The sequence below is a fragment of the Carassius carassius genome, chromosome 18, assembly GCF_963082965.1.
Source record: "Carassius carassius chromosome 18, fCarCar2.1, whole genome shotgun sequence".
In the NCBI taxonomy this organism is placed as follows: Eukaryota; Metazoa; Chordata; class Actinopteri; order Cypriniformes; family Cyprinidae; genus Carassius; species Carassius carassius.
This window is the reverse complement of record NC_081772.1, coordinates 32,303,442-32,330,509: the sequence shown is the minus strand read 5'-3', so window position 1 is coordinate 32,330,509 and position 27,068 is coordinate 32,303,442. Positions and strand designations below refer to the sequence as shown.

Genomic DNA, 27,068 nt, shown 5'->3' with positions numbered 1-27,068 from the left:
TATCTCCTCTTGTTGGAATGCTCTTTTCCAGGGCTCTGCCCAGTCTCTGTCATTTCAGAACCCTACAGAACAGCAGGTGTGGAAACAGGCCATGGCAACATGTCAACGTGTTGCTGCTTGGGCTCAAGATGATGGGTTCCTGGGCTATGTGTGGCTAGCTAGTCGTCGCAGGAGATGGATTCCACCCCAGAGCGAGGTCATCGTGTGGGGCCGTGTCCGAATGGGCCGACAGAACCGCAGTTACTGTGGATTGGTGGAGCCCCTGTTAGAGCTGGATGGGTTGGCTGCTGCCCGGACTGTGGCTATCGTTAAGGATGGTAGGATTCCTATCAGATTGTGTAACTTGCAGCCTTATAAAGTGTCCGTAGGCCGGTACCAGAAGCTTGGTCGGCTGTATGAAACGTCTGGCGTGGACATTTATGGCCAAAGAGATCTTGAGTTGACTTCGAGCACAGATGGGGTCGTCGATATTCATGTGGTCGAAGCTGGAATCTCGGAAGATGAGGTAACTGTTGATGGGGTGAGTCCATTGATGCTTGGATCTGAATTAACTGATCAACAACGTCAAGTTTTTGATGCACTTGTGAGGAAGTGGAGTGGAGTGTTTTCTAAGAAGGAGGATGATCTGGGGTTTAATGAGACTGTCCAGCATAGGATCTATACTGGCACTGCACTTCCTGTCCGAGAAAAGTTTCGCCCTTTACCCCCAATGATGTATAAGGAGATGAAACAACTGCTGTCAGGTATGTTGGAAAGGGGTGTAATTTCTGAGAGTAAGAGTCCATGGGCAGCCCCAATAGTCATGGTCAGAAAGAAGGATGGAAGTTGGCGCTTCTGCGTTGACTATAGAAAGTTGAATGCCATTACCCATAAGGATGCATTCCCCCTTCCCCGGATAGAAGAAACATTGACCACCTTAACTCAAGCTGAATGGTTTAGTACCCTTGATTTGGCGAGTGGCTATTGGCAAGTGGAGGTGCATGTGGACGATCGCCAAAAGACTGCTTTTACAACTCCGCTGGGGCTATTTGAATTCCAACGTATGCCTTTTGGCCTTTGCAATGGACCAGCTACGTTCCAGCGATTAATGCAGCACTGTTTGAGTGACTATATTGTAGATTTTCTGTTGGTCTATTTGGATGATGTCATTGTATATTCCATAGATTTTGACACCCATCTTCATCATTTGGAGCGAGTATTCCAGCGGCTGGCACAGTACGGACTGAAGTTGAGGATGGACAAGTGTCAGTTCCTTCAGCAACAAGTGAAATTCCTGGGGCATGTAGTGGACAAGACCGGCATCAGCCCAGATCCTGGTAAAACTGTGGCAGTACAAGAGTGGCCTGTTCCAACCACAGTTCGAGAGGTGAGGGCATTCTTGGGCCTAGCTGGCTATTACAGGCGGTTTATCTCCAATTTTGCTCGGCTGGCACAGCCATTAAATGCCTTGTTAGTAGGAGTTCCAGTCAACAAGAAGTCAAATAATCAGAGGATCGAGTGGACTGTGGAGTGTCAAGCTGCATTTGAAAAATTAAAGCTCTGTCTCACTCAGGCTCCTATCCTAGCGTTTGCTGATTTCTCTCTGCCATTTGTTCTTTATACTGATGCTAGTCACCAGGGGCTGGGAGCAGTTTTATCTCAGGTCCAAGATGGGCAAGAGCGAGTGATCGCGTACGCAAGTCGCAGCCTCCATCCTGCGGAACGGAATGACGTTAATTATAGCTCTTTTAAGTTGGAGTTGCTAGCTCTAAAATGGGCTATGATAGAGAAATTTAAAGACTATCTGACTGGAGCAAAATGTACTGTGGTTACAGATAATAATCCGGTGGCCCACCTACAGACCGCGAGACTTGGAGCGTTGGAACAGCGCTGGGCAGCCCAATTGGCAAATTTTGACTTCACAGTGAAATATCGAACTGGGCGTGAGAATGCTAATGCTGATAGTCTGTCCAGGTTCCCAGTAGATCGAATGGCTCCTATTGAGGTACGACGAGTTGCGGCAACAGAAGATGCCTGTCAGCCAGTAACTGACCTCCCAGATGTTGAAGAGTGGCGTAAGAGCCAAGGTGAAGATGAGGAACTTCAACAGATATGGAAGTATGTGGAGTCAAGTAGTGTACCTTCGACCATGGAGCGAGCCAATATGTCTCTAACGGTGAAACAACTACTTCGACAGAGCGTTAAGCTTGTGATCCAAGATGGTGTTTTGTATAAAAGAATGATCGACCCCAGTACCCATGAGCTGCATCTACAGATTATCTGCCCGGCATCTAGACGTGAGGAAGTATGGCGACGATACCATGATGCGTCTGCACATGCAGGAGTTTCACGGACACTTTCGAGGGTCAGACGCCACTTTTTCTGGCCGAAGATGGAGGAAACTGTCAAGGGGTACCACCTGGGTTGTGTCGCTTGTGGCCTACAGAAAGGTAAGAATGAGAAGGCCCCCCTTAATCCAATCCTGGTATCATTCCCCTTAGAAGTGGTCTCAGACTTCTTGACATTAGGCCGTCCAGCCGATTCATGTCAAAACATTTTAGTCATTGTTGATTTGTTTACTCGTTATGCATGGGCTATCCCTACGAACAATCAAACTGCTAAGGTGACAGTAAGGGCTTTGTGGGAACAGGTCGTCCAGACTTTTGGTTGTCCCTTAAGATTCCATTCTGATATGGGCCCAAATTTTGAATCCGCATTGATGAAAGAATTTTGCTATCTGTATGGTACAGTTAAGAGTCGAACAACCCCGTACCACCCGGCTGGGAATGGTAGAGTAGAGAGGGTGAATGAGACATTGTTGGGAATGCTGCGTACGTTAGAGAGAGATAAGCAGGATAGGTGGCCAGAATTTCTCCCCGAGTTGATGCAGGCGTATAATAATACCATACATGGGGCTACAGGGTTTACACCTTTGTATTTGATGTTTGGTCGTTCCTTGCGGACCCCTGTAGATATGAGCCTTGGAGTGGGAGTAGGACAAACTAGAAAGGATTTGACTGGGTGGGTACAAGAGCACCATGAAAAACTGAGTTGGGCTTATGCGGTAGCAAAAAGAGCCATGGATAAGACTGCAACATTATCAAAACGACAGGGACGTGGGAAGTTGTGCAGTTGGTGGGATCCTTATGTTGTACTAGGGACTCTGGGGAATACGGGACTGGTGTATCAGGTGAGACCAGAACAAGGGGGAAAAGAGAGAAGTTTGCATCGAAACGCCCTTAAGCTGTGTTCTGCTCCGGAAATAAGAAACCCGCAACCTGTAGTGCCTGAAGAGACAAGGCGACAGTTGGATCCCATGCCTTATAGCATGTGGGTTGCCTCAGAGCCTGATCATGTGAATGAAGAGAATCAAGTTAGACGTTCTGTACGTCCGAATTTAGGGCAACGTCCTTTGCGGTATAGATGAAGGGTTTCAAGTAATTGCAGGGACTGCTGACATTTTAGTGTGGGGGGATGTGATGGGAGTGAACTATTGAGATGAATGCACTTTTGATCTACATTTTAATCTGTATATGATTGGTCCATTGATCATGTGATTTGTATTCTACTTGTTCTGTTAACACATCTGTTGATGGAATTATCAGTGACCTAGTGTCATAGGTTTGTTACAAAAAGAGGTGGAGACTGTTGCCCTTTAAGAACGTCCTTGAGAGACTGACAGGTGTCTCGTTTGGATTGCATCACTACGTGGAGGGCGACGCCCTGTCAAGTGTTGTGTGCTGTTGCTGGCATCTGAGAAGGAACACAAGAGCAGTGATAACCGAACATTTTACGGCTGTGCAGAAAACCGTGATTTGAAGTGTTGTGAAGACGTAGAGCAATCACAGGCGCAGCTCTTGGAGACGAGTGAGTCAGCGTGTGTTTGGAGTCGAGTACATCAGCGGTTGACTAGCAGAGTAACCATGTTTGTACAACTGTTTTGGAGACGAGTGAGACGGTGACGGAGGGTTTGTGCAACGCTGGAAATTGATTAGACTGGGTACTGGGCACTGCTACCCAGTCATACTGTGAGTACAACCCCAGTTTGAAGATCGTTTGATGGATGTTATTGTGACCATTTTCGGCATCTAATTCCTAATTCTTAGAGACTAAGAACTAATTGCCAGTGTACTAGCCATAGCTCTTAGTTTTCCTTTTTTGCTAGTGGTGTGACTTATTTGGTTGCAGTGTATATTGGTTGGTGTGGGTATTTGTGTGAACAAGTGAGAGTGGTAGTAGGCTACGTTAGCTCTTGCTAACATTGGACTGGAGATACTGGTAGTTGTTTCTTATTTTTCTCTTTAGTACACGACTGGCTGGATCTGTGGAGACCTATGTGTGGTGGGACCAACCCAGGACATTCATTCGGCTGACCATAAAGACTTCATATTGGACTGTGCTGAGGACTACATCATTTTAATTGTTGTTTTACTATTTAGATCATTCTGATTTTATGGTAATAAAATATTTTGTAATTCAATCTACTACTGTTGAGTGTCAATCGTGCCCAGCCCTCAGTCAATAATTGAATTTGGTGAACTTGGGTCCTAGGTTTTTGTAAACAACCTAGGTGGCGTAGTCGGCTACTTTTTATGTAAGTGGGGTTTAATTTTAACAGTGTTGGTGGTAGAAAGTATTATAATCGTGCAGCCCTTGAACCATCCCCCTTCGTGCCACGCCACACATGCGCCCTCACAGTCACATCCAAAGCTCGCGAGTATAATGTACGAGTTATTTTTCGTACTTTGTTGAGTTTAAGCAACCAAATACAAACAATATGATGTCTGATGGGTTTTGACAAATAAAACAGTTTCATGGCACACTCTGCTAAAATACAGGGGGGAAAGAAAGAAAAGGCGGAAAAATCAATAGTTAAACAACACTGCGTCGTCAGTGTCGGTGTTGTATCAGACACGTGCAATTAACATCAGGCTATATGAAAAACAAGCTCAAATGGAGTTAACAAGGTGTTTGGCCGGCGAATGAGGAGATCTGTGTTTTGTCCGCATCTGAGGAAAGTGCAGCGCATTGTTAGCTATCATCACCTTTTACAGGTTAGGATATAACGTTTATTGTTGCTATATGGGCGCTTAGTTTTTTTTTTTTTTTGCTGTTTAATACACTTAGCCAAAATCTCATGATATAAACATAAAGTGCTCATGCACAGGATATTTAAAACGTAAAAAAGTATATTGGCTAGATGGCAAAAAACCTACTTCTCCAGTCTTCAAGCACACAAAAACAATAGCCTTAACAGACATCGTGTTTGAGTAAAAAAAAATCATGTCTCAAACAGTTATGTGTTAACCCTTGCTTTGCAAAAAGCGGCGATCTGCCTCCTCCAGGCTGTGCGCGCGCGTCCATCTGAGTGAAGGCGCGTGATGTGACGACGAGGTTTCGCAAGAGCTTGAGGAACCCATGGCATTATAAAGTTTTACTGACAAGCTATTTTAAATACTTATCATTGGCTAAATATTTGTAAAGATCCTCTGATTTAAAATAATAATAACGTATTATAGAGATATGAATTTTGGATAATTTTTCACGGCATATATCTGGCTATTCTCTGTCTGCCATAATGAAACGCCGCCCCTGGAGGAGGGGATCTGCCAAAATAAGGTGCTGGATCAGATTTCGGAGGTGCCGGATCCGGATCCGGCTTGTTCCGGCACAAATTAAGCCCTGGGTATTTGTAAATGTTTTGTATTAGAAACAACTGCTCTCCTGAGCATCACACTCAAGTGTTCAACAGAAGTTTCTGTTTGTTTATGATGTAGCCTTAATGAGAACGAGCCACAGAATCAGAAATGTCATCAAATGTAAGAATGTTCTGATTTATCATGATCAAACAAAGCTTTATTGTGTCATTCCATTTGAGATTTCTTTTTTTTTAAATAAATTCGATTTTTAATCAAATTTTAATTCCAATTTTTGAACATTCTTAACTATGACACCATGGCAACAGGGTTTGATTGACATACCAGGGTATCCGCCCACATACACAGGGTCATTGGTATCAGCGGAGGCAGAGCGGACGTCTGGACTCGCTGCCTCAGACTTCTTGCCATCCAAAGTGAGCTCCAGGCGGTGCTTCAGCTTGTGGGCGGAGACAGTGTGCCACTGGCCATCACAAAGCCCCGCCTCCGGATCTGGCTCATAGACGGCTGTGATGCGTCCCACTCCATTATCAGCATGGAATAAAAGCTACACCAATACACACAAACACACACACTCTCATTAACAAACGATTCAAATATGTGACCCTGGACCACAAAACCAGTCATAAGAGATTCACAAATCATCTAAAAGCTGAATAAATAATCTTTCCATGATGTGTGGCTAGGATATAAGATACAACTATGTGAAAATCTGTGCAAAAAAAGAATGAAAACTAATTATAGAGAAAATCACCTTTAAAGTCATCCAAATGAAGTTCTTACTAATCAAGTTTTAATATATTTACAAAATACCTTCATGGAACATGATCTTTACTTAACATCCTAATGATTTCCGGCATAAAAGAAAAATTAATAATTTTGACTTATACAATGTATTGTTGTCTATTGCTACAAATATCCCCCAGAGACTCAAGACTGCTTTTGTGCTCCAGGGTCACATATAAAGACAACTTCACAATCATTTACTGCCCAATTGACTTTAGTTCTTTAATGAAACTGAAAAAGCTAAATCTAGATCTCTCTTTTGTACCTTTCCATTGACAAGTTCGATTCCCAGTCCGTCCATCTTCTGGCTGCTGACACCTAACAGAACGCCGCTGCTCTGAGACGTCCTGAAGTCCAGATCCACGGACACATCATTACCCACTCGATACGTGTCCACTGCACACACACACACACACACACACACACACACACACACACACACACACACACACACACACACACATCACAATTGTGTTTTTAAATATTCCTGCTGAATAACCAGCTGTAAATGACTCCAGTGGGTCCTCACCAGCTTTAGCATAACCTGTGCCATCAAAATAAGTTCCTTTTTCTGGGTTGGCGAAACAGGAGCCCACGCGGTAGCTGGATGTGGGTTTCTCCATGTCCAGCGGCAGATTCATCATCTTGAAGTTCCTAATGCAGGCATCGATACTGTACAGCACCTACACAAGCACAGGCAGCATCAGATGGTGCCAACCTAGTGTTGAGACTAAAGTGGCCTCGGAGGGTATCTCTGAATGTGCGTGTGTCTGTGGTCTCACCGGTCCGATGCGTTTGGTGCTGTAGTTGAGCGGCAAACCTCCCACATACAGCATTCCCACCACATCCAGAATATCAGCTTTCTTTGGGCTGGTGGTGTGTTTGGAGTAACGGCCGTCAATCACCAGGAATCCTCTCTGCTTCTCTCTCGTCACACGGATCTACAAACAGAAAGAGATGAAATCAACAATGCTTGCTTTCAATACGCTGACCTTCACACACACCAAGTTTAAAAGTTTGAGGTCTGTAAGATTTTAATAACATTTCTGAAAAAAAAATGTATCTTCTGCTCACCAAGGCTGCATTAATTCGATCAAACATACAGTAAAAACAGTAAAATTGTACAATATTATTACAGTTTGAAATAACTGTTTTCTTTCAGCATCATTCCTCCAGTCTTCAGTGTCACATGATCTTCAGAAATCAGAATAATATGATGATTTACTGCTCAAGAAACATTTCTGATTATTATCAGTGTTGAACACAGTTGTGCTGCTTGTGACACATTTTGTTTTTCAGGATTCACAGATGAACAGAAAGTAAAAAAAATGGCATTTATTTGGAACATTATAAATGTCTTTAATGTCTTTTGATCAATTCAGTGCTTCCTTGATGAATAAAAGTATTAATTTCTGTTATAAATAAATAAATGTGACCCTAAACCAGTCTCAAGTGTCAATTTCTCAAAATTTAGATTTATCCATCATGTGAAAGCTGAATAAATGGGTTTGTTAGGATCAGATAATATTTGTCTGAGATACAACTATCTAAAAATCTGGAATCTGAGGGAGCAAAAAAATCTAAATATTGAGAAAATCATCTTTAAATTTGTTCAAATGAAGTTCTTAGCATGAATATTACTAATCAAAGATGAAGTTTTGGTATATTTACAGTAGGAAATTTACAAAATATCTTCATGGAACATGATCTTTACTTAATATCCTAATGATTTTTGAAAAAAAAACCCATACAGTGTATTTTTGCCAGTTGCTACAAATATACCTGTGTTACTGATGACTGCTTTAGTGCTCCAGGGCCACAGATGGTAGTTCAGTGACACAGCATGCTTGATGCTTGTAATGCATTGGATAAACATGCATCAGTTATGTTTTTGGCCTAATTACTACCCATAAATCCTTTCCATGATCCAGGTCATCATAGAATATGAGACAAAATATTCAAAAGCACCGTCTTGTATCCAGATGCACCAATAGCTTTACTTGCAGTATTCTGTGTGCTGTGAATCAGGTCAGACAGTGGAGGTGTGTCATGCATCAGGGGTCAAAGGCCAGACGCTCTGACCTTGTGCCACTGTCCATCGTTGATGATGCGAGGCACGCTGACCGAGGTGTTTCCGCTGCCCAGATCGTAGCTCAGGTGAGCCATTCCCTCCTTCAGCTGGATGGTGGCGAAGTCAGCGTGGTTGATCCTGGCCATGTAGAACACCAGCCCAGAGGATGCTTCTGTGCGTATCTCGAACTCCATGATCAGCCTGAGGAGCAGACACACACACACACACACACACGAGGATGAGGAGGAGGAAGACGACGATGAAGATGATGATGAGTGACACTCACCTGTTCTTCACCGTTCTGTCGTCAAACTCAAAGGCCATGTGACTGTTTCTGGACAGACCGAACTGTTTGGCCAGTTCCAGCACGACAGGCTCCGCCTCTGCTGCGCACGACACCTGCATGATTGGACAAAGCAGATGTCAATCAAACGTTGCACATTACAGAATTCAGTAACACTTTACAGTATATAGTAATAAAGAATACAGTGATAAAGTAATTATAAATTTTTTGCCAACTAGTTAATTCATAGTTTAGGTACTGTAGTCTCTACAATGTAAATACATTAAGATTTCATATAGTATACAGTTCTTCATTAATTATCACTGTAATGTAAAAAAATTGGTTAATTATATTATAATTATAATGGTTAATTAGCTAACATGTAAAGAGTTAGATCATATTTCTTTTTTATCCTAAACCTAACTGATGTACAAATGCTCACAAATTATTTGAGTGCTTTGTTAGTATATACTTACTATAAAGTGTTAAGGTAAATTCTGACCCACCAAAACCTTTAACTCAAGATGTCAAGAGAGATCTAAACAGCAAGTAGCACAGAGTTTCAGAAATGTTTGAGTGCTGTTTTACAAAGTACAGGCAGTAGATGGAGGCAGAGAACAGCTGATGGAGCTGCACGTGGTCATAACATCAGCATTCAGTTCTCAGGAAAACTCACTAAATGTGCATCTGAATGGAGGGAACCGCAATATTCACACTATCTCTGATGTCTGATGCGTGTGTGCAGGTTAATACCGTGGCTCCATTGACTCTGGTGGGCGTGTCGGTGATGGGTGTGGCCTGTGGGATGGGCGTGGCCTGAGAGCAGCAGAGTGACAGCAGTAGAAAGAGACATCATGAAGACAGAAGAGCTCAGGTGAAGCGTCATTATTACAGCATCAAAGCGTTATGGTGCATTAAACAGAAAAGAAACATGGTTCCCGCCCAATTTGTGTCAAATTGTTAAAAATTATGTATACAAATGTTCTAATGTACTAATAATATTATATTATAATAATGTAATTGTCAGTGTTATTATTTTTAGTTTGGTCACAAACCACATCGTTGACTAATGAAATTCCACAGATGTGTGACGGTCATATAATGAGTGTCATATAATAATGAACTATAATATAAATGGTTATATAATGAGAAATTCCTCTTTCTGTAATTTCAGTTCAACATCTGACCAGTTCAGAGTCACACTCATGAATTTAAGAGAGTCTGTTCTTAAATTCACTCAACACACACACAAACAAACACAAATATATTCTTTGCAAATTATATTTTACATGTATGCTAAATGTACTGTATGTTCAGTACAAGCTCAATGAAATATATTTTTAACATTCACATATCAAAATGTGTTTCAACATTTATTTCAGCAGAGGCATGAAAGTACATTTCAATATTATTATTATGTGTTGTAGACTCTTGTTATAAACAACAAATAAAGTTTTTCTTTAAATCTGACATGTAAACAGTTTCTTAGATTGAAGAAAAAAAATATTTTAAATGCTTTTAATATAATAATTAATATATATTGAAAATATATATATATGTTAATATTTTTATTATTATTATTATTATTAAATATTTAAAAGATGGTATAAAATATATTTACATAAAACATTCTAATACATATTTTAGCAAATATATACATAGTTTTGGCGATTTAAAAAAATATTTTAAATACAATGTAAATGTATACATTTACATTTACATTTAAAAATACATTATTTTGCAGTTTCATGTACATTAGCGAATGGCTCACTGCATCTACTGTACCCAAACAAAAATGTAAAATCATTGAAGAATTACACCAAAGTTTCTGCTCTTTCATCCCTGTCGGGATCGTAAAGCTATCGTCATAGGCAGATAATGGTGCAAACTATTTAGAAGGACATATTGGTCTGACAAAGCACTAAACATTAGCCAAATTAACTAAATTTAACACTTTATAATAATTCCTTTATAATTAGACTAATATTAGTTCATGCATAAGTATCATGAACTGAATTTATAGATGAGTTAATACATTTTTGACATTTAATATTAAGTTGTATAAATTGTATATTTATACATACAACCCGAATTCCGGAAAAGTTGGGACGTTTTTTAAATTTTAATAAAATGAAAACTAAAAGAATTTCAAATCACATGAGCCAATATTTTATTCACAATAGAACATAGATAACGTAGCAAATGTTTAAACTGAGAAATTTTACACTTTTATCCACTTAATTAGCTCATTTAAAATTTAATGCCTGCTACAGGTCTCAAAAAAGTTGGCACGGGGGCAACAAATGGCTAAAAAAGCAAGCAGTTTTGAAAAGATTCAGCTGGGAGAACATCTAGTGATTAATTAAGTTAATTGATATCAGGTCTGTAACATGATTAGCTATAAAAGCTTTGTCTTAGAGAAGCAGAGTCTCTCAGAAGTAAAGATGGGCAGAGGCTCTCCAATCTGTGAAAGACTGCGTAAAAAAATTGTGGAAAACTTTAAAAACAATGTTCCTCAACGTCAAATTGCAAAGGCTTTGCAAATCTCATCATCTACAGTGCATAACATCATCAAAAGATTCAGAGAAACTGGAGAAATCTCTGTGCGTAAGGGACAAGGCCGGAGACCTTTATTGGATGCCCGTGGTCTTCGGGCTCTCAGACGACACTGCATCACTCATCGGCATGATTGTGTCAATGACATTACTAAATGGGCCCAGGAATACTTTCAGAAACCACTGTCGGTAAACACAATCCGCCGTGCCATCAGCAGATGCCAACTAAAGCTCTATCATGCAAAAAGGAAGCCATATGTGAACATGGTCCAGAAGCGCCGTCGTGTCCTGTGGGCCAAGGCTCATTTAAAATGGACTATTTCAAAGTGGAATAGTGTTTTATGGTCAGACGAGTCCAAATTTGACATTCTTGTTGGAAATCACGGACGCCGTGTCCTCCGGGCTAAAGAGGAGGGAGACCTTCCAGTATGTTATCAGCGTTCAGTTCAAAAGCCAGCATCTCTGATGGTATGGGGGTGCATAAGTGCATACGGTATGGGCAGCTTGCATGTTTTGGAAGGCTCTGTGAATGCTGAAAGGTATATAAAGGTTTTAGAGCAACATATGCTTCCCTCCAAACAACGTCTATTTCAGGGAAGGCCTTGTTTATTTCAGCAGGACAATGCAAAACCACATACTGCAGCTATAACAACAGCATGGCTTCGTCGTAGAAGAGTCCGGGTGCTAACCTGGCCTGCCTGCAGTCCAGATCTTTCACCTATAGAGAACATTTGGCGCATCATTAAACGAAAAATACGTCAAAGACGACCACGAACTCTTCAGCAGCTGGAAATCTATATAAGGCAAGAATGGGACCAAATTCCAACAGCAAAACTCAAGCAACTGATAGCCGCAATGCCCAGACGTCTTCAAACTGTTTTGAAAAGAAAAGGAGATGCTACACCATGGTAAACATGCCCCGTCCCAACTATTTTGAGACCTGTAGCAGAAATCAAAATTGAAATGAGCTCATTTTGTGCATAAAATTGTAAAATTTCTCAGTTTAAACATTTGCTATGTTAGCTATGTTCTATTGTGAATAAAATATTGGCTCATGTGATTTGAAAGTCATTTAGTTTTCATTTTATTAAAATTTAAAAAACGTCCCAACTTTTCCGGAATTCGGGTTGTAGATTCATGATTCCTAATGCATTTTATAACACATTTAACGTTGATAATTTCAGTTTTACCATTATAATTATTAGCTTTTTTTTGAAAAGCACAATATGGTCACCCTACTTATATAACTAGAATTAATGAAGTGAATGAAGCACCTGTGAGAGTCAAACATAATGAATTAGACAGACTCTACAGACAGTAGCTGCCCGAGAGACTGGCATGATTGCGAGAGACTGGCATGATTGCTAATGCTGTTAGCTGTAGCTGTGTCAGCTGAAGAGGACATCTGTTAAAGTAGCATGCAGTGCATGAACCACTGCTAGACTGCTTCCTCCTCTATATCTCTGCACAACTCCTCTCTTCAGCTCAGCTATGAGGCTAATGGCCTGGAAAACTGCTATCCTTCAGTCCATCATCTCTTTCTCAGGAAGACACCATACTATGATCAGTTTTTATATGCTTTGGCCAAATTCACATACTAACTTAGTGAACGTGCAATTAGTGTCCCAAACCAAAATGTGTTCAAAACCATTCAAAGTTATAAACACTGTTAGGGATGTGTGTTCTGGGATCATGCTGGTGTGCAGGTGATGTGTTAGCTTGAACATCAAGACTTTCTTAATCAAGATCAAACTGTCTGCCAGTTAGACCGGCTCAAACCAGCCTGGATAAACATATGCATGCATACTGGACTCTTCAGCAGGGAGGATTTCTGCCCTGTGGATATATTTTTGGCCAAAATGCACCGCCTTATAAACATACACAAGCTTAAAAAACATTTTAAATAATCACAATTTTTTAACACAAATGATTAAATAAATAAAATGAAATTTATGCAGCCCTAAATGTGAGTTAAAGCTGGCAAAGCATGGTAAAGCATGGGAACTGGAATGATGTCAGTCTTAGAAATCACACAGGACCCTCTACCCAGAATGCATGTGTTAGGACGTACAGTGGAGGCTGCTGGTGGAGGCCGAGCTGCTTCTGTAGGGATGAGCACTGGTTTGGCTGAAGCCTCTTCCTCTTCCTCCTCCTCAGGGGTCTCGGGCGGAGGTGGAGGCGGGGCTAGGTCAGGACATTGCCCAATCTCTGCGTTCTCAAAGGCCACGGGCTGAGAGAAATCCACGGGCCTGTTTCATTGACAGAAACGAGACAACACACAGCCGCTCTTGAGGGAACGATGACACAACGTGACTCCAATCAGGTGAATAATGAACACAGTTCTGAGCAAGGACAGACTCATTTAATAAGCCTGGTAGAGGGCAATGGGGTTCGCTCTAGTGGAAAAGACGCACAGCCCACTGGCAGAGATTCATACTCCTCATTAGAGCAAGAAAAACTGTGATTATTAATGTCATACAGCGTTTAGCTTATGACTGCACCTCAAAACTGCACTGGAAGGAAAGCGAGACCTTTAATTTACAGCCACGGGAGGCTGGAAAAAATGGGTCAATGTTTACACCAGTCGCTGTACGAGTCACTACAGCACAGTCCAGTCGTGACATATTGCAGTGAATTGTGCACTGGAGGTCAGTACATTTATCTTGGGCTGTTAAAGGTGACCTTAGAAAAGCTTGCCAACATCTTTGCCTTGCTATTATCTGTATAACAGAAAGCTGTGACGTGCCAACATTACTGATAAGTCTGGTGCTAAGACAGAACAAAAAACTAGTTTTACCAAACAAGGAATGAGCAAACTAATGCTTGAATTTACACAACTCAGCTTTTGAAACCATTTTGTTACTCTATATCTAACACCTTAAAAGAAATCACATTCCTGCAGAAATCACAAACTGCAGACCTGGCAACACTGATGGGGAAGGTATCAGAAACTGTAGCAATATGTGGTTTAAATTTATAGTTCATCCAAATTTAAAGACATTTTCAACAACAAAAAACAAACAAACAAAAAAAAACATTGAATGGTCAAAATAATATCAAAGTATCTTGTCAAATGTACAGGTTTAATTTTGGGAGAATTGTTTCTTCTCATAACTTTCCTCAATAGAAACGTCACCTTCATTAGTTTTTAACATTTATTATTATTTTTTATTTTTACTATTAAGCATTGATTTGCACAAGCCATTCAAAGGTGCAGTGTGTAATATTGATAGCTAGTGGCTGAAATGGGTACTGCAGTTCAAATGCAAAACATTGTTCCTCCTCAGACTCAAGGCTCATGCGGGTTGCCAGATTGATGACACCCAACAGGAACGAGCGCAACTGACAATGGAAAGATGCCAAGCCTTACACTGTAACTTTATGAGTTAATTTTTCCATGTTTTAATGTGTCTGGTTAAAGAGTTTTATTTTTTTCGATGGATGCCAATACTTTTTAGGTCAGGTACTGGCAGGGGGCGGAGCCACACAGACCAAAACATTAACGGACAAAATTACATACAGCACCTTTAACTCAACCAAAAACATGTATTTTTAATAGAGATGTGAGGTCAGGATGGATTGATGATGAGTTTGGACTTACACAGTGTTGATGAGAAGGTTCCAGATGCAGCCCTCAAATGGCACATTGGGCCGCTGTACACCTGTTTCTATATCCGCTGGGATGCCTCCGATGAAGAGCCGATGGATGCTCAGAGGATGATCGTTGGGTAATTGTTGCTGGAAAAGTGGCTCTTCATCTACCTGCACAGTGAATAATCTACACACACACACATGCTCCATTAGTTTCAAAGTGGCCTGAAAAACATGATGAGAGAGAGACAGAGATAGAGAGAGAGAGAGAGAGAGAGAGAGAGAGAGAGAGAGAGACAGACAGACAGAGACAAATAGAGAGAGAGAGAGACAGACAGAGACAGAGACAGAGAGAGAGAGAGAGAGAGACACACAGACAGACAGAGACAGAGAGAGAGAGAGAGAGAGAGAGAGAGAGAGAGAGAGAGAGAGAGAGAGAGATGGGTAACCACAGAACCGTGTTCTTCCAGCAGGGCCGTGGAGTGAGGCAGGGCTGCAGTCTGAGCCCAACTCTATTCAACATCTACATCAATGACCTGGCGTCAGCGCTGGAGAGCTCTACTGCGCCCGGCCTCACTCTACAGGGGTCAGAGGTCAGATGTCTGCTGTATGCGGATGACCTGGTCCTGCTGTCCCGCACACCTGAGGGCCTTCAGCAGAGCCTGTCCCTGCTGGAACAATACTGTCACGACTGGGCCCTGACCGTCAATCTGGACAAAACCAGAGTCATGGTGTTCCAGAAGAAAGCCAGATCTCAGGGACACAAACAGCAGTTCCTGTATAAAGGCCAGGTCCTGCAGCACAGCTCTAGCTACAGCTATCTGGGCATCGACATCAGCGCTTCGGGACGCTTCGGTCTGGCTGTAAAAACACTTGCTGAAAAGGCTCGGAGGGCTTTCTATGCTATAAAGTCACGATGTGGACACTTAAAATTACCCATTAAAACCTGGATAAAATTATATAATTCAATAATAAAACCAATTCTTTTATATGGATGTGAAATTTGGGGAGCAGTACTAAATTTTAAAAATTGGGATAAAACATCAGTAGAAAAATTACAATTGGAAATTGGCAAAAATATTCTGGGGGTTGACAGAAACACGTCCACTGCGGCCTGCAGGGCTGAGCTGGGCCTGTACCCGCTGAACATGGAGATCCAGAAGAGATGTGTTCAGTTCTGGCATCACCTCCATCAGTCTGACCCAGAGTCAGTGCAATATAAAGCCCTCCTCGCCAATGAAAGCTCAGCAGAACCTCATCCTCTGAACTCACTCGCTCTTCAACTCGTCCATCAACCCCAAACCTTTTATTAACCATATCCACAAACATCTAAAAGTCACTCATGATCAAGCACTAAAAGCACATTTTGCCCTCCAGAATAAACTGCAATGTTACTCGGCCCTCAATAGAACCACTAAATTGGCCAGTTATCTATTTATTAAACATTTTAAAGAAAGACAAATCCTCTCCAAATACAGATTAAGTGACCATGATCTAGAGATAGAGAGAGGAAGACATAGACAAACATGGACAGAGAGAGAGCAGAGGATCTGTAGACACTGTGACCTACAGCACATCGAGGATGAGGAACACTTTCTGCTCTTCTGCTCTAAATACAGCAGTATAACAGAAACCTTTCTGCCCAGGTTTGAAATCTTAATTCCATCATTCTCTGAACTGAGCGACACTGACAAAATGTTCTTCTTACTGGGAGAAGATGATAGTACAGCTGCACTAGCGGCTAAATATGTGTTAGCTATTCACAACGCCAGAGTCAGCTAATTCTCTAGAGAGACCGACTGGATTTATCTATTTATTTATATTTACTATGCTACATATGACATGATCTGTACATATATGTTTTGTTTGTTTGTTTTATTACTTATATATAATATGTTGATGCTTTGGCAACATTGTGTTTCACAGTCATGCTAATAAAGCTCATTTGAATTTGAATTTTGAATTTGAATTTGAGAGACAGAGACAGAGAGAGAGAGAGAGAGAGAGAGAGAGAGAGAGAGAGAGAGAGAGAGAGACACAGACAGAGAGAGAGAGAGAGAGAGAGAGAGAGAGAGAGAGAGACAGAGACACAGAGAGAGAGAGAGAGAGAGAGAGACAGACAGAGAGAGAGAGACAGACAGAGAGACAGACAGAGAGAGAGAGACAGACAGAGACAGAGAGAGAGAGAGACAGAGACAGAGACAGAGAGAGAGAGAGAGAGAGACAAGGAGACAAGTCACACTTGAGTTGAGCTCCAGATAAATTGCAAGAAAAATAAGATTTATTTGCTAACAAGCTAATGAAAAAAGAGGATTCAACATACAACAACATCTAAACAAAGATTTTGTTGAATCTGGACAGTTTTTTTTTACACCGTCACACCTGAATTTGAGGAAAAGTTCAAGAGAAGCTGATCACAGGATAACCTCTGCAGAAGAGGATACTCATGTTGGAAAAGGATAACATCAAGCTAAACAACAACAACAACAACAACAACAGCCACTATAAGAAAACTTGCAGGATAAGAGAGGTAAAAACATTTTGAATAGACAGTGCTATTTATCTCTGTTTGGACTTTTGCTTGATTCCTGTTTGAAAGAACAGCACAGAAAAAACATTCTTGGACATTTTGGACACAACTGGAATTTTAAAGAAATCAGTGAAAGTCATATTTTCCCCATTTTTGGCTTATTTACTCATTTTTACCAGTTGTATATCTCCACTGGGGGATGATAAACAAAATCAATTCAAAACAGTGGCAGTTATTTCAGTTGATTGTTTACATTCCAAATCAATGATGGCCAACGCATCATCCTGGCCACGCCCCTTCATCTACCCTCAGAAGAGCTCCGAGGCCTCCAGGCTGATGCTCAGACACAAGCAGATGAAGGAGATGCCCGACACACTGTTTGCGGATCTACAAGAACACAGTGCCATGAACAACCTGCTCTTTCACACCGAACACAGCCCTTTATGGCACACTGCCTTCTGTCAACATTTCACCTTTACCAAGAAAAGAGGCATCTGTAAAGGCAGACAGATCTTAGCATTTGAAGATTCTGAAAAAAATGATGAAACAAGATTTTTGACCCTGAACTTGTATCAAAATGGCACTGTCATGGCCCAGGGATCAGAGTCTGCTCTCAAGATCTTCATTAAAGATTTTGAATTAATAAAAAACCTGGCACTGTCTGATGAAGTGGACAAGAATATGAACATTGTTCCCTCTCCTGAAAAATCAGTTCTAAAGACGACAGTGACTTCAGCAACTACCATTCCATCTCCAATGTCAAGAATGAAAGACAACTTTTCACTTCTGGAAGTAGAAGTCGTGGAGATAAAAGAATTAATACTATCCCACCTGAAAGACAACAACATGGAACAAGTGACAATTGACATAAAGAACTTAAAACAAGAAGTTGAATCTCTGCAGAGACACAGAGAAGAAATGACAGAAGAACTTCAGAAAACCAAAGATGAACTAAGGGAAGTAAAATCAACTTTAGGAAGAAAACTAACGGAAGTTAGAAAAGAAATGCAGGAGGAGTTATCGGCCTTGAAGTCAGTACTCCACACCAAAGATGAACTCATCACAGATCTGAAAGAAAGACTAAACTCTGTTTCAGCCCCTAAAGAGTCTTCTGCCAAACCCTTGACTCGTCCAGAGATGCTCATGGAAAACCCTCAACCTGAACAGCAGCCCGTGGAAGAAGAGCCTCACTGCTCGACTGATCCTGCACCCCAGATCCACAGCTCCTCTGCACAGGACCCGGGAGAAACACATGCTCTTATCCTGACGGACTCTAACGGGAAATATGTCAATGAGAGACTTCTGCTAATCTGGTGCCCAAACACAAGAAGTGCTTTTCAGATCCTGTCTGAGAGTAAACATGAAAACTACAAGCACATCGTAATCCACACAGGGACGAATGATTTAAGGGCCATGAAGGGCCGTGTGGCTCCTATGATGAGAGAGGTGGCGATCAGAGCCACACAACGCTTCCCAGAGGCTAGAGTAACTCTGTCCACACTGCTGCCACGCACCGATGTGCCTTTCCACGTCATCCACGGGAATAATGTGGAACTCTCCAGAAGCTGCGCACTCATTCCTAATGTTCATCTCGCCCATCACAAAGACATACAGCCTCATCATATGTATGACCACATACATCTCAATAAGCAAGGAGTGAAAGTCTTCGCCAGAGTGCTGAAAAGCACAGCCCTTGGAAACACAGCAAGAAACAACAGAAACTCCGATAACAGGCGAAGCCCTCGTCCTCCAGCAGAGCCCAGACGGACCACCGGACCTCCATCCCAACACAAGAGCTACACAACACAGAGAAGCCCTCGTCCTCCAGCAGAGCCCACACGGACCACCGGACCTCCACCCCATCACAAGAGCTACGCAACACAGAGAAGCCCTCGTCCTCCAGCAGAGCCCAGACGGACCACCGGACCTCCATCCCAACACAAGAGCTACGCAGCGGCCGCTCAACAACCACAGAACCCTGCAGCCGCTGAACTCAACCAGATCCGACATCTGCTGAACGTCATCTGCTCCAGGCTGAGGACATAACCTGCATAGCACACACACACACACACACACACACACACACACACACACACACACCTATTCATGAAATCATTTAAAATCAGTTGTTGGAATATACAAGGTCTGCACTCTTCTACTTTTGGTAATAAGACTGCAGACCAAGACTTACTCAGCAGTGTAACAGACATGGACATCTGTATCTTTCATGAGACGTGGTGTCGTAGTAATGAGACCTTACATTGTCCAATAGGATACAAGGAAATTATGGTTCCTTCATCAAAAAATTCTAAAATTAAATGTGGCCGAGACTCAGGTGGAATACTCATATGGCACAAAGACGATTTAAAGCATTCGATTAAAGTTGCTAAAAGTGAAAAATCATCCATTTGGCTTGAAGTGAAATCCGTCATATATCAGTCTAATCTTTATCTCTGTGCAATCTATATTCCACCTCATGACTCTCCCTATTACGAAGAGCAAAGCTTCCCAACATTACAGACTGACATCTTACACTTTCAGTCCAGAGGAAACATCCTCATCTGCGGAGACTTAAACGCCAGAACAGGGCGAGAAATTGATTATGTAAATATTGTAGATAATGACCACATCCCCAATGACACCACGTTTCATCCCTCATCTAATATCACACCGAGAAACAGCTATGATACTTCAGTGAACATTAGTGGAAAACAAATGTTGAAACTCTGTAAAGGTTTAGGATTATACATCATTAACGGCAGAACTCGTGGAGATACATTAGGTAGATTCACTTACTGCTCCAGATTAGGAGCCAGTGTGGTTGATTATTCAATAACAGATATTGATCAAAGTTTTATCAATGCCTTCACAGTCAGACCTCAGCTCCCGATGTCCGATCACTGCCAAACTGTGCTTTATCTGAAAGCCCCATGTCAAATAACCAAAACTGCTCCACCTGAAGCTGAAAAACTGTTTCCTCTGAAACAGAAACTCAAGTGGAATCAATCCAACTCAGAACAATTCAAAGAAAATATGAACAATCCGACTATATTAAAAATGCTAGATGACTTTATGTCCACTGATTTCACTTTAGATATTAATGGAATAAATTTAGCAACAAAAAACTTAAATAACATATTCGTAACATTGATAACTCTATCTAATATTAAACAGCAAACCAAACATAGAACCAATGGACAGAGAAAGAGAAAGGATGTCTGGTTTGATGATGAATGTGCCGGTCTCAGAAAAGAACTCAGGAGACTTTCCAACAAAAAGCACAAAGATCCGTCCAGCCAGACATTAAGGCTTTCTTACTCCGACTGTCTGCAAAAGTACAAAACACTGCTGTGGAAAAAAAGAGAAAAATATTTTCAAACTAAAATTGAAGAAATTGACGATTCAATAGATCAAAACACTTTCTGGAACCTATATAAAAAACTCCAAAAACCCAAATTAGAGATTTCACTCCAGAATGGCACAATTTGGAAATCTTACTTTGAAAATCTGTATCAAAAAATTGAACCGGCCGACCTCAACCAACCTCAGAGTAAAATAAAGAAAACACTAGAAGACATGGAAAAAACTATTAAGAATTATCAAAATCCATTAGATAAATCAATAACAATATCTGAAATATTAGAACATATTAAAAATCTTAAATTAAAGAAAGCATGTGGACAAGATCACATTAATAATGAAATGCTTAAACTCAGCAGTCCCAGCATGATTCAAACAATAGGCAAATTATTTAATCTGGTGTTCTGGTCCGGACACTTCCCTGAGATCTGGTCTGAGGGACTCATCACCCCCATATTTAAGAGCGGCGATCGATTCGACCCCAATAACTACCGCGGGATAAGTGTGGGCAGTGTGTTGGGGAAACTGTTCTGCAGTATCATACACACACGCATCGTCTCACACATCTCAGCACACAACATCTTAAATAAAGCACAGATTGGCTTTTTACCAAAACATCGCACATCCGACCACATCTACTCTCTCCACACTCTAATCAACAAGAACATCAACCACAAACAAAGGAAAATATTTGCATGTTTTGTAGACTTTAAAAAAGCATTTGATTCAATTTGGCATGATGGTCTACTGTACAAAATCCTACAAATTGGCATTGGCGGAAAAACATTTGACATTATTAAATCTCTGTACACCAACAGCAAAAGTGCGGTGAAGATGGGTAACCGCAGAACCGCGTTCTTCCAGCAGGGCCGTGGAGTGAGGCAGGGCTGCAGTCTGAGCCCAACTCTATTCAACATCTACATCAATGACCTGGCGTCAGCGCTGGAGAGCTCTACTGTGCCCGGCCTCACTCTACAGGGGTCAGAGGTCAGATGTCTGCTGTATGCGGATGACCTGGTCCTGCTGTCCCGCACACCTGAGGGCCTTCAGCAGAGCCTGTCCCTGCTGGAACAATACTGTCACGACTGGGCCCTGACCGTCAATCTGGACAAAACCAGAGTCATGGTGTTCCAGAAGAAAGCCAGATCTCAGGGACACAAACAGCAGTTCCTGTATAAAGGCCAGGTCCTGCAGCACAGCTCTAGCTACAGCTATCTGGGCATCGACATCAGCGCTTCGGGACGCTTCGTTCTGGCTGTAAAAACACTTGCTGAAAAGGCTCGGAGGGCTTTCTATGCTATAAAGTCACGATGTGGACACTTAAAATTACCCATTAAAACCTGGATAAAATTATATAATTCAATAATAAAACCAATTCTTTTATATGGATGTGAAATTTGGGGAGCAGTACTAAATTTTAAAAATTGGGATAAAACATCAGTAGAAAAATTACAATTGGAAATTGGCAAAAATATTCTGGGGGTTGACAGAAACACGTCCACTGCGGCCTGCAGGGCTGAGCTGGGCATGTACCCGCTGAACATGGAGATCCAGAAGAGATGTGTTCAGTTCTGGCATCACCTCCATCAGTCTGACCCAGAGTCAGTGCAATATAAAGCCCTCCTCGCCAATGAAAGCTCAGCAGAACCTCATCCTCTGAACTCACTCGCTCTTCAACTCGTCCATCAACCCCAAACCTTTTATTAACCATATCCACAAACATCTAAAAGTCACTCATGATCAAGCACTAAAAGCACATTTTGCCCTCCAGAATAAACTGCAATGTTACTCGGCCCTCAATAGAACCACTAAATTGGCCAGTTATCTATTTATTAAACATTTTAAAGAAAGACAAATCCTCTCCAAATACAGATTAAGTGACCATGATCTAGAGATAGAGAGAGGAAGACATAGACAAACATGGACAGAGAGAGAGCAGAGGATCTGTAGACACTGTGACCTACAGCACATCGAGGATGAGGAACACTTTCTGCTCTTCTGCTCTAAATACAGCAGTATAACAGAAACCTTTCTGCCCAGGTTTGAAATCTTAATTCCATCATTCTCTGAACTGAGCGACACTGACAAAATGTTCTTCTTACTGGGAGAAGATGATAGTACAGCTGCACTAGCGGCTAAATATGTGTTAGCTATTCACAACGCCAGAGTCAGCTAATTCTCTAGAGAGACCGACTGGATTTATCTATTTATTTATATTTACTATGCTACATATGACATGATCTGTACATATATGTTTTGTTTGTTTGTTTTATTACTTATATATAATATGTTGATGCTTTGGCAACATTGTGTTTCACAGTCATGCTAATAAAGCTCATTTGAATTGAATTGAATTGAAAATTGAGAGAGAGAGAGACAGAGACAGAGAGAGAGAGAGAGAGAGAGAGAGAGAGAGAGAGAGAGACAGAGACAGAGACAGAGAGAGAGAGAGAGAGAGAGAGAGAGAGAGAGACAGAGACAGAGAGAGAGAGAGAGAGAGAGAGAGAGAGAGAGAGAGAGAGAGACAGAGACAGAGACAGAGACAGAGAGAGAGAGACAGAGAGAGAGAGAGGGAGGGTGATCTTACGCTCCCGAGAGTCTCTGGATGCGCAGAGAGTGCTCTCTCCCATCATGCAGTATTCCCTTATTTGCTTTTCTGGAAGCTCTGTGTGGACTCTTGCTGCCTGTGAACACCAGCACCTCCAGAGCTCCTTTATTCAGCTGCACAGATAGGAAGGGCTGCAGACACACAGACAAATGGAATGAGGCTTAGACAGCAAACTTGTGTAAAAAAAGATCAGTAGAAATCATTATTACCAGTCACTTTTGTTACTAGTCACTATTGTACGCAGTGTTAGCGGATCTAAACAACCCCATAACTCAAATTAATGAACGTCCATGTTTAATGAATCTGGCGTCTGGAATGTCTCCAGACATTAATAATTTCTTAAATGTATGTGTCGTACTGTCAGCAGTGCCCTAGCAACCACCAGTTTACCCTAGCAACACCCTATATCAAACTACCTAGTACATTCCAAAATGATTTTTTTTCCAATACAAACCACTGTGATAAGAAACACTCAGAATAATATAGCAACCGCATATTAACACTGGCAACTAGGGATGCACCGAAAAGAACATTTTTGGCTGAAGCTGAATAAAATGAAAGACTGGACCAAAGGCCGAATACCGAACGTGGTATTTCCCCATGTAGGCCTATTTTGCCATTTTTATTTTCACCATTGCATTAATTAAATTGCCAAAATTAGCTTTTTACTGTTTTGTCCTGCTTCTCAAATAAAAAATCAATTACAAAGCAAAAATTTTAAAATATTTATTTAACCCTAGTCATTTTTTAACACTCTAGCAGACATTATACCAACAAAGCACAATTGAACTTAAAATTATTATTAGTAAAAATAATATTTTTGAGACTTGAATCAGGCATGTATTTTTTACTGTACAAATAAAGGCAGCCTTGCTGAGCAGAAGAGATTTCTTTTAAAACATTTGAATATATTACAGATCCCAATTTAAACACTGTGTGTAAATGTTATAATACATGCATTAATAGAGCTTTTGTAGGGTAATTATTATCATTATTATTGTCTTACTTTTTATTATATTGTTACAGAATGACAGAAAAATTACAATACTATCATCTATGAATGTCAGTGGAGTTGTTGCTTTCTCTCAGCTTTTATTTTGGCAGAAATCCGCAGGAAGATTAAAAATGTATAAATACTGTTTAAAAAAGTTTTTACGTTTTAAATACTTGCACACTGCTGACATGTTTGCTGCATTAATGCGTGCCTCTATTTGAAAGCGTTAGTCATTGTTCGGTACATATTATTTGGCTTTTTGCTTAAATATATTATTTTTGCTATTTTCGGCAGAATAATTTTGGTTGCCAAACATTTGGTGCATCCTGGCAACATAACAATGGCCTGGCAACAGAGTAACAACTACTGTGTTACACTAAACTACTTAGAATACTCCAGCTACAATATCACCTAACAACTATTTGGTTAACCAACTACGCTCAAAACACTCAGAGCACCTTACTACATCCTAGCAACCACTTACAACACTCAAGCAACTACATAGCAATGCACTGAAACCACTAAGAACACCTGATAAACCATCTAGAACATCCTAGCAATGTGAAACATTACTAAGATAACTTTAGTAACCGTATAGAAACATTTTAGCAAACACTCAGAACACATTAGCAACTAAATAATGTCCTTAGAGATCAAACTGGGGGTGAGATCAGGCAATCAGGCCAGTACGTAACGTCTGAATCATCTTACCAGTTTTCCTTCTTGCAACTGTTTAAAACAAATGAACTTCAGAAAAACACAGTTACAGCAGCCAAAGAAAACATGTAGTTAAGAAGTCAAGGGTCAAGAGCTCAATTAAAGCAAACACTTATCTCCATAACGATGACTTGTAATAAAATATAGCATTATGTGTATAATTCAAATAGTTCAGATACTTTTTGTGGTCAGTGCCAATGCGGGCATGTAATCCGTTTCATGCCATCGTTAGCATGACATGCAAAACCAGACTTCTTTTTCCTCAATGGAAAGCATATTAACACTGTCTGAATAGTTCCCTGTTCCCATATAGTGCACTACGTGCCATTCACCGTACAGAAAATACTAATTCTGTAAACAAGTGACCGATTACAGCCACAGCTTCAGCATCTATTTAAATTGTAGGGGGCGGGCACTTTGGATTCTAGAGAGCATTTGATTGGACAGAAGATTTGATGAGAAGATGAAGTGCAATGTGATGTCATGAAAATCCATGATCCATTTTAGCGGAAGTGAGAGACTGCAAGTTTTGAATGCTTATATCTTCTAAATGCAAATTTTGTCATTGTTTTGGAACACATAAGCTTATTCAAAACCTTAAGGCTAACATAAACTAAAAGCTAAAAAACTAAAATTTAGATTTTTTGGGGGGGACTTTAAGTAACCAAATAGCAACATTTAAGCAAACACTCAGAACACATTAGCAACTGCATAGTAATGCTCTAGAAACAACTCAAAACACCCCAGCAACCACCTAGAAATGCTTTAGCAACCATCCAGAAGACGTAAGGAACCACCAAGCAATGTCAAACAAATTCATTGTTAACCTGCAATGCTAAAAACACTCACAACACCCTAACAACCACATGACAATGCCATGACAAAAAAATTAACAACTGTGTAACACACTAAACCACTCAAAAAACACCCAAGCATTTTATTGGTTAGCTTTGCAAGCTAAGATAAAACATTTTATGTTTCTTTACAATATTTAGTCTGAAGATAAAAAGCTAAGTATTTGTGATGAGAATGGTACACTGACACCTACTGAGGTTCAGAATAGCTCACAGTAATATATTTGTGGGAGTGAGCTGAGGGACAGTAATCAGACAGACGGCTCTGAGAGCACACACTCATGCTCTCCATGCTGCACTGTAATTGAGGAGAGCGATGCAAGAGCAGGATCCTCTTCAGGCTGATGGCGAAACCCACTCAGCTCAGGTGACCCTGGACACGTCGTAAATTGGAAGAATGAATGAGGAGCGGTGGAGAAAACCCTTGGCCTCTCCGAAGCCGCACTCCCACAAAATGACACCCACTTAATTTACGAGCAATAATGATTTTCAAAAGGTGGCGGTCCGGCACCCTCTCCCAGGAGGGTTATCACAAATTGGTCGCGATCCATCAAAACTGCAGCTTGTAAATCTATTTTTACAAACTGAGTATCACGGGGAGGTGAGAGAGGCGACTGCTTAATATGAATATGCAGCATAATTGATGTGCTGCCCCTGAGCTGGTGAGAGCGAAGGATGATGAAGACGTTACTGACAAAGATGTAGAAAGTCATATTTTAATTAAAATGATCACTGTGCCGCTGGCCTTTAGTCCAACTGGTAAAAAAAAAAAAAGATCAACTTTTGTTTGCTGAAGGGCAGAGGCAATTACTAACTTGCCCAGATAATAAATCTCTTTTATGGGCTATGAGACCCCTGTAACCCTGTGGATTCATTATGATCTCGTTCTGAAGGCCACGGCTCCCTGGACTTCCACCATTACCCATAAGCACCTTCCTAAACACTCAGACAGGCAAAAAGAATACCATTGAACCATCTCACAGAGTCTCCTGTGTGTCAGTGCTTAAAATCGGCTGGAAGAAAGCTGGATTTCTCAAAACTACACAATGCAGCTAACACTCAGACTTAGTCATAATTACAGGA

At 41.0% G+C, this 27,068-nt stretch overlaps 1 protein-coding gene across 5 annotated transcripts in view; it reads right to left on the bottom strand.

The window, feature by feature from the left end:
- lama2 (laminin, alpha 2) overlaps positions 1-27,068 on the bottom strand; it is a 258,283-nt gene that overhangs the window by 17,073 nt on the left and 214,142 nt on the right. For 4 of the 5 annotated variants that reach the window (XM_059499216.1, XM_059499218.1, XM_059499219.1 and 1 more), the window contains 10 exons: positions 23,400-23,551; positions 14,933-15,109; positions 13,403-13,580; positions 9,530-9,592; positions 8,780-8,892; positions 8,505-8,694; positions 7,205-7,363; positions 6,952-7,105; positions 6,688-6,818; positions 5,961-6,183 (listed from right to left, as the gene is read on the bottom strand). In XM_059499216.1, coding sequence (XP_059355199.1) covers positions 5,961-6,183; positions 6,688-6,818; positions 6,952-7,105; positions 7,205-7,363; positions 8,505-8,694; positions 8,780-8,892; positions 9,530-9,592; positions 13,403-13,580; positions 14,933-15,109; positions 23,400-23,551 — 1,540 coding nt within the window. The remainder of the gene's footprint in view (positions 1-5,960; positions 6,184-6,687; positions 6,819-6,951; positions 7,106-7,204; positions 7,364-8,504; positions 8,695-8,779; positions 8,893-9,529; positions 9,593-13,402; positions 13,581-14,932; positions 15,110-23,399; positions 23,552-27,068) is intronic. The other variant, XM_059499217.1, reaches the window with a different exon arrangement.